This window comes from Parus major, chromosome 8 (genome assembly GCF_001522545.3).
Source record: "Parus major isolate Abel chromosome 8, Parus_major1.1, whole genome shotgun sequence".
NCBI classification, from domain to species: Eukaryota; Metazoa; Chordata; class Aves; order Passeriformes; family Paridae; genus Parus; species Parus major.
Genome location: NC_031777.1, coordinates 2032178 through 2040362, shown reverse-complemented (window position 1 = coordinate 2040362; position 8185 = coordinate 2032178). Strand labels below are relative to the sequence as shown.

Here is an 8185-nt window from a genome sequence, read left to right as displayed (position 1 = left end):
AAAGGCCTACCCAGCCACAACAGGCTGTGCTCTGGGGCATTAATGCAGCCAGGGAGGGTGGGAGTAGGGAATTTCTCTGAAGCAGACGCTGAGGAGGTCAAACCATGAGAGGTGAAGAGCTCCCACAGTGTCTCCAGAGCCAGAATCACCAGAGACACCACGTGGAGGCTCCAGGGTCCAGCTGTCTGCAGGCTCTGGCTGTCACCTGAGGAAGAGGCCAGCCCTGTTTCTGTCCCCACAGCTGTTGCATCTGAGAGGATTGCTAGAGAGAATGCTGAAGCTGCTGCAAGGAAGAAGGCATCTAGAAAACGCAGGTCGGGCACCTCGCAGCACAGAGCTCCTTCCACTCTTTCAGATTTCTCCCAGTTTCCAAACTGCTCCCTGTTTGGTCATTTGGCCCTCTCAGGCATAGGTGGCCTGTGGGTCTAAACTGCAGAATTACCAGGGAAAGGAGGAAAGTTAACACTCCCCACCCCCAGTTCAGATTTACTCTTCACACCTTGTGCACCTCTCGTGCACTTCATCCTCAGTCAGCCCCCAGAATGCCACCTGGGCAGGGCCCAGATTCCCAGAAAAATCACTTAAAATCACACTGTAGCTGTACTTAAATCTCTGGAGTCACATTTCACCTCCTGGGAATGCTCCAGCCGTGAGTCCTTACAGCTTCACCCTGGGATATAAAGCAAATGGAAAAGTGATGGTGAGCACCTGAGCTAAGCTGATTTTCTCCAGTTATAAAAATGCACCCTGCCCAACATCCATCCCACCCCAAGGGGCCAGACAGCAGCTGCTGGAAATGCATTTTTCTTTGGCCCATCAGCCACTACATTGATATTCCATGCCTCACCCCAAACCTACCAAATCGCTTCTGGGCCTGCAGGCTGCTGGACTGAAAAAGGAATCACTGCAGATAAGCAGGACAGACACTCCCAAGGTGACCACATGCAAGAAGAGAGCCCAGGGGAGGGGATCCAGTGCCCTCTACCATTGTCCAACCTCCTCCAGGAACAGAAATCCAGTGTGACCCCAACCCCAGGGCCGTCCCCTATCAGCTGCTCCCCACCTTAGCTCCCCTTCCATCAAACCAATGCTCTCCTCATGCCTCTGGCTGCCCTTGATGCCCTCTCTGCTCTCCCATCTGGCAGGTTTGAGGAGGATGACGAGGAGGATGAGGAAGAGGAGGAAGGCATCCATCAGAAGAAGAAGAAGAAAGAGCAGCAGACACAGAAGAAGAAAAGGAAGCAGAAGGAGCAGCAGCAGGAGGAGGAGGATTTGTTTCCCTGGAGCAAAAAGCCCAAGTCTAGGCGTCGCCAGCACGTGCAGGAAGAGGGAGGGGGACAGAGGATGGTGAGGAAAGATCCTGTGTGCTGGCAGGCTGAGGATGTTTGAGGGTGTTTGAGGATGCCAGGCAAGAAAGAGAGGAGGTGCTGTGAGACAAGGGATGTCACCTGAATGGGGTGAGGGGGTCAGACTTGGGAGAGCTGCAGAAAGTCAGCAGGGAAAGGCTCCCTCCTACAGGCTCTGGAGTCCTGGTTGAGCGATTCACACCATCCCCTGGGGCCACCAGGGAAACTGAGGAATACTGGAAAGCAAAGATGATGGCTGGGTCACAAATCCCACTGCCAGGGCTGCTCCAGCTCACGGTGGTGGGTCCAAACAGGAGGGCTCAGCTCCCTGGCTATGCCACCTGTGCCGTGTCTCTGCAGGGATGGGCCTGGGATGCCATCCGGGAGCTTGTCGGGAGCTTCTGCAAGTTCCAGAGGGAGATGAAAAATCAAGAACGCCGTGCAGAATTTGAGGAGTTTCTCCGTCAGGAGCGAAGAAACGAGAGGGAAAGTATGTTCAGTGTCCTGCCACCCCTTCTCCTCCCTCCCCAGGACACCCCTGGGTTTAGGCAGAGAAGAAAATGGAGAAAACCTGTCCCTCACCTCCCACCACCATGACTTAGTGCCCCACTGTGCTGTTGCATCTCTCTCAAAAAATGTTGTATATGCAAGTTTGCATCCCTGCCAAACAAAAAAAAAAATCCCAACCCAAACCAGGAAATGTTAAATGGAGCTAAGGTGAGACAGAGCAGAAAAATAAAGAAAAGGAAATTGTTTTCTTGGCAACAGGGAGCTGACCTAGACAGAAAGCTTATACACAGGTGTGAGAGGAGGTTGGAAAAGCAGTTAGAAAAGTAATCTACTAAACACACAGAAATCCTATTTAGATAGAGAGAATTTTGTGTATGGGGGAAGAAGAGATTCCTTCCCTTTCATCCTCACTCATTATCTTCTTGTGGGCTCTGTCAGAGCCAGGCCAACAGCTGGACACACCAGCAGGCTTTAGGAACAGCCCATTCCCTATGGAAACAGTGAACATAAACACTCTGTGGCTGCAAAGACAAGGAGGGATGGAGGAAATCACCAAGCTAGAGGGGAGGGTGCCACCCACAGAGGTAGAAAGGCCCTCAGCAAGTTGCATGAAGCAACAGGTGAGGTGAAGGAGCAAACCCAGTGCTGGGCAGCAGGACACAGCATCTCTTCCCCTGTCCCAGACTTGCCCATCAAGGAGAAGAAGAAGAAGAGCAAAAGTCCTGCTAAGAGCTCCCGCTCCCGCAAGGGCAAAGCCCAGCCACAGAAGGTGACGCTGGTAAAGCGCCGCATTTTGGACAAACAGCTCATCGTCATCAGCTTCCTCGTCGATGACCTCCGCTTTTACCTGGAGATGGACAAGTAAGTTCTTCCTCCACCACGTGTTCAGGTACCACTGCAGAGTCCCAGAATGGTTTTGATGCCTGGAGAAGGCTGACCTAGGACAGAGGCTGGACAGAGTTAAGAATAAAGCAGGTATTTATTGAAAGGCCTTAAAGGACACACCTCGGGCAGTACAAGAGCCTGGCCAGGGCTACGCCCAATATGGACCTAAAAATGGTCACAGAATGGATGATTGCTCACAAGGTCTCACATTTTTATAAGTTTTGGTCCATCTGCATATCAGGGTTAATTGTCCAATTACAGCTTCAGGTTATGAAGTCACATCCTTCTTGTTTTTTCTCTTCAGTCCAGTGATATTTCTGCTTTTGGGCCTGAAACTTGTAACGATTGTCCTTGGTATCAAGCTGGAAAAGGAATTATTTTGTCTACCTGCTCTGTGAAAAGAGCTCACTAACACTTAATATGAAGCTCAAAACTACACACCTAGGCAGCACAGAATATGAAAAATATGAAAGTTAAATCTTAATGCATCATTTCCTGGGTTAGAAGGGACCAAGGTCATCTCATTCCAACTCCCTGCCATGGGCAGGGACATCTCAGGTTGCTCCATCCAATTTGGCACCTGCCTCCCTTGGCTCTGGCTCCAACCCATCTCTGATGGAGACCTCCAAAGCCTTAATTTCAGCCTGCAGTCATCCCCTGGCTCAGGGTTCCTGTTCGAAATCCATTTGGTCTGGTAGTCCCAAGCAGTCCAACATTTTTCCCACACCACTCTGGATGTCCCAGTTGTGGTGGCATTTCTCCCTTGACTTTGTCCACGCTCCCAACAAACCTGGAAGAACAATCCATGGCCAATGGGCACCAGTCCTGCAGCCAACACCCCCACAACAGGCAAATCCCCAGCTTTCAGTCCTCCTCTTTTCCCAAAAAGGGGGAACATCACCTGCCCAAGGTAAATCCTGTGACCACGAGGGTGGCAGAAGAGGGAGGTGGCCTTTCATACCTCCCGTGTCACTGTTCCACACCTTGAGGATTGTTTTTCCTGGCCAAGCAAACACCAAATTAAGCAAGAATACAGCTGTCTAACCTAGCACTTGTCTCAGAGCAAGACCCCACATGCCTCTGCAGGTTTTCCAGGTTGGCTGACTCCATAGGAGCTGTGGCACTCCACAAGATGCGGTCAGAAAGGCACGTCGCCTTTCTCAGAAAGAAACGTGAAATCATCAGCAGACTTTTCCTGAACTCTGATCTCCCCCCCAAGCTGCGGGTGAGACCCCAGGACCCACCCACGAAGGCTGGAAGCTGCTGCTTGCTCAGCTGGGAACAGTGCTGGGGAAAGAGGAACAGGCAGGGGTCTGGACCTGCTGGGGGGGCTTTGGGGTGTCCTCTTGAGCTTGGGGCTTCCACATGGGCTGGGAAGGATGGGAAGCAACCCCCCACCAGACCCTGATAAATTGAGAACAAGCATGTGGATAAGGGTGGGAGAGATGGGGATGACTCTCCAGCATTACCTGCTGGACAAATGCCAGGGCTGAAGCACCAGGATGGTGCTGCACACCACCAATGCAGTCCTTTCACTCTTCAGAGACCAGTGTCACCATCATCCCCTCCCCACTGCACCCACCCCATCTCCTCCCAGTAGCTCTGCCATCTCCCCTTTGGAGGGCACTTCCCACAGAAATCCAGGTGGGATCCTGCCCTTGTGCCTGGGGCAAGCAGCCAGGATGGAATTTGGGGCTCTTCTTAGGGACTGCTGAGGTGGGGTCAGGGATAGAAACTTGGCTGGATGAAGAAGCCAGAATGGCTGCAAAATGCTTTGGTATCTTCTGTGCCCAGGTCAACATCTCTGAGAAAGAGAGGGATTTAATCTGCCGTCCATCTTCCAAGGGGCCACTGACCCGGGCTATCTACCACAACGCCAAGGTCACCCTCTTCCCCATCCTGATGTACTTCTGGAGAAGGTACCTATCCATCCCCTCTCTCCCAAGGTGGAGGAGGCTCTGGGGATGCCCTTTATCTCCAGCCACTTGTTCCTCTGCCATGCTGAAAACGCAGATAAAACACTCCCCTCATTCCCCTGGAGCTCAGCTGGAATTGTCTCCTTGGAGCTTTGCTGTCTCTGGTGTTTCTCACGCAGGTTCTGCATCTGGAAGGTGATGAGGAGCTTTCGGGCCTACCAGGGGGACAAGAGCCCTGAGACCAATGAGGAGGACGGGAGCTTTCAGCTCACCAAGGGGGACAAGAGCTTTTTGGGCCTCAAGGAGGAGAAGAGATCACAGGAACCCAAGGGAGACAAGAGTTCCTGGGGCCAAAAGGAGGAGAGGAGATCTCAGGAACCCAAGGGAGACAAGAGCTCCTGGGGCCAAAAGGAGGAGAGGAGATCTCAGGAGCCCAGGAGGGACAAGAGTTCCTGGAGCCAAAAGGAGGAGAGGAGATCTCAGGAGCCCAAGAGGGACAAGAGCTCCTGGGGCCAAAAGGAGGAGAGGAGATCTCAGGCACCCAAGAGGGACAAGAGCTCCTGGGGCCAAAAGGAGGGCAGAGTTCCAACCTCTGCACCTCCTGGAAAAACCCCCTCCAAAGCACCCAAGATCCCCGGTCCCAAGAAGCTGGTGGCCATTCCCTCTGCTACACGTTATGCTCCAGGTTTGTTCTTCCAGTGCAGAAACACCCAGAGCTGACATCTTTTAAGGTCTCCTGAAAAGACCCCCTCCTTCACACAGCTGTGAGGGTCTATGTGGTGCAGGCCTGCTGGGAAAATTGAATGGAATTGGGTTTTTTCCCTGTCAAAATTGGTCAAAACTCTCCAGTGGGATCTTAGAAATTTTCTTTGGTGAAAATTAGGGAAGTGAGCACAGAGACTTCCTGAGCAAAGAGCTGTTGCATAATTCCTATTTATTTCAATAACCAAGTTAAAAATACTCAGGCACACCCCCTGAAACAGAAATAAAAACCCCCAATCTTTCTGGCTGCAAGTCATATGGGAGCAGGAGAAGGAGAACAGCTGTGCAGCCAAACACCAGGCACGTTGGCATTCCATGGAGGGTGCTTTGAATATCTGGAATGGAGAATAATCCTCCATCAGGATTTGAGGTGACAACTCCAGGGAAAGAGGTGTTTTTTCTTCCTCATCCACTTGTTTAGTTGCAATACACTGAATAACTCTAACAACTGAATAACTCTGAACATCACAAAGTGATGCTGAGCACTGTCAGTCTGCCTGACAGCCTGCTCCTTGGCTGAATATTCATTTGGAAATTGTCTAATTGATTTTTGATTAAAGGGGAAACCAAAATAGGCACATACTAATCTTGCTTTGACGGATGAGTGGGCGTCAGCAAGCTGCTGTTCTGCTCCCTGTCATTTATCACTGTCAAGTTCTGGCTAAAAGGCAGCAGAGTTCGAGGATTTGGATGCCTCCAGGCAGGTCCTTGAGCTCCTGCTCCACAGCAGGGCTGAGGTGACAGAACCCTGTGCTCCAGGAATGCCAAGCCATGGCCATAGCTCAAACCACCTCCTTATTCCCATGGGAAACATCCAAGTCTTCAGCTTGGGTCTCCACCTTGTTACAGAGCCTCACTGCTCTTCCAGCACCTTCTCACACATAATTGTTCTCATGCAAAAGTCGTGAAGAAAACCCAGGAAAACATCATGTATCACACATCTGTTCCAAGCTAGTGATAAGCCAGAAGCCTTGTGTCACACCAGAGCTACTGGCTGTGTTATACAGGACAAGGAGAGTGTTTCCCAGGGCCTGCAGGGAGCAGAGTGACATTTAAACCCATTCAGATTAGAGCTAGGAAGTCGTTTTTTACACTAGAGGGTGGTAAAACACCAGTACACGTTGCCCAGAGAAGCTGGGCATCCAGAATATTTCCCATCCCTGGAAATATTCAGGATCAGGTTGGATGGGGCTCTGAGCAACCTGATCTAGTTGGGGGCTGCACTAGATGGCATTGAAAGGTCCCTTCCAACACAAATTATTCTGTGTTTAAATCAGTGCAAACTGCTGCAAGGGTTGGCACGGTCCCAAGCAGCACAGCCCGTGTTTAACTGCAGCCACAGAGTCTGGGAGCTGCTCTGGATGTGTAGAAAAGGCTGTGATCTCCCCAGAACTGGCTTTAATTCCACAGGGACTGTCCCTGGGACAACAGTCCCCAAGCCACCGCTCCTTGCTGCATCTCACAGGGACGAGTAACAGGAGCCAGGCAGAAAAATAAAATCCCTCAGCTTGCCTGGCATGTGGGGGACAAGATGTGTGGTCCAAAATAGCTGCTCTTTCTGACTGTGCTGATGTCCACACCAGCTCCCAAAACACTTTTCTGCACCTTATGCTTTCACCAAAGACCTTTCTCTATGGGTCTTGCTTTTCTAACCTTTAGGTAAAAATGTGCTTTTGAGCTGGGAGGGGGTGAAAAAAAAATAAATTGGTTTTGTTGCCTTTTAAAAAGCACCAGAATTGCTGGGGGAAACACCTGAAATCACAAAGAAAACCTCTTCTCCCCCACACTGTGCTCTTGCCTTGTTTTGAGGGATGAGCAGGGCTGGGTGGTGGCAGGCAGGGACCCATCTGCCATCACCAGGCATCACTGTGGCTGCACTGCCCAGCCCCAAAGCATGGCCACCAGCACTGGGGACCGTGCTGTACCAGCACCAGCCTGGGAAAGTGCTGCCCAGGCAGGCACAAAGCCTGGCACACCTCCCCATCTCCCATTTCTGCCCTCCAGCCTTGCCGCAGAGCCAGGGCGGCTGGGACATGGCACTCCCACCCTGCAGCCCCCAAACTGTTCTGTCATCAAGGACACCTCAAGGTCTTGCTCAGCCATCCTTCCTTGTGCTCTGGGCAAGCCTCAAATGATTGAAGGTCCTGCTGTCCTCCCTCATTTGCCATCAGAGCTCTCCATGTCCTTTCCCTCACCAGGTAGAAGGGCTGTCCTCATCTTCACGCTGTCAGGCGGCCTCGAGCTCCTGCTGCCACGGCCCGAGATGAAAAAGGAGCCTTCAGAGGAGGAAAAAGGTGAGCCAGTGCTGAAAGGGGCCCTCCTGCTCCTGAGGGCTGTGGGGATGGGAGCTGCAGGAGGATGGAGAGCTCCCTGCAGCACCCGTGGTGGAAGTTTGTGCTGTTGTTGCCCTCAGATGCAGGTCCCAGTGAGGAGAAGAGGCCCTCGCTCAGCGAGTCTGCCCCACAGGGCGGGTAGGTGCTCCCAGAGGTGTTCCCCTCCTCCAAACCCCACACCACAGGCTGTGGCTCCCCTAAAATCCCAAGGGTTTGTGCAGCATGCTGGTCAGCCCCATCAGCTCCAGTAAGAGTCACAGAAAACTCCCAGCTGCTGCATGTCTCCATGTCCAGAACTCCTCCCTGGGAACATCCCTGATCCCTCTCCATGCCCAGAACTCCTCCCTGGGAACATCCCTGATCCCTCTCCATGCCCAGATCTCCTCCCTGGGAACATCCCTGATCCCTCTCCATGCCCAGATCTCCTCCCTGG

The 8185-nt window shown here is 52.2% G+C and overlaps 1 protein-coding gene across 1 annotated transcript in view; it reads left to right on the top strand.

Moving 5' to 3' along the window:
* The window catches only part of RGSL1 (regulator of G protein signaling like 1), a 17717-nt gene that overhangs the window by 7499 nt on the left and 2033 nt on the right, over positions 1-8185 (top strand). The window contains exons 11-18 of the mRNA XM_015635618.2: positions 242-314; positions 1146-1214; positions 1433-1836; positions 2540-2717; positions 3828-3966; positions 4536-4660; positions 4837-5342; positions 7618-7890. Of these exons, the coding sequence (XP_015491104.2) occupies positions 242-314; positions 1146-1214; positions 1433-1836; positions 2540-2717; positions 3828-3966; positions 4536-4660; positions 4837-5342; positions 7618-7890 (1767 nt within the window). The remainder of the gene's footprint in view (positions 1-241; positions 315-1145; positions 1215-1432; positions 1837-2539; positions 2718-3827; positions 3967-4535; positions 4661-4836; positions 5343-7617; positions 7891-8185) is intronic.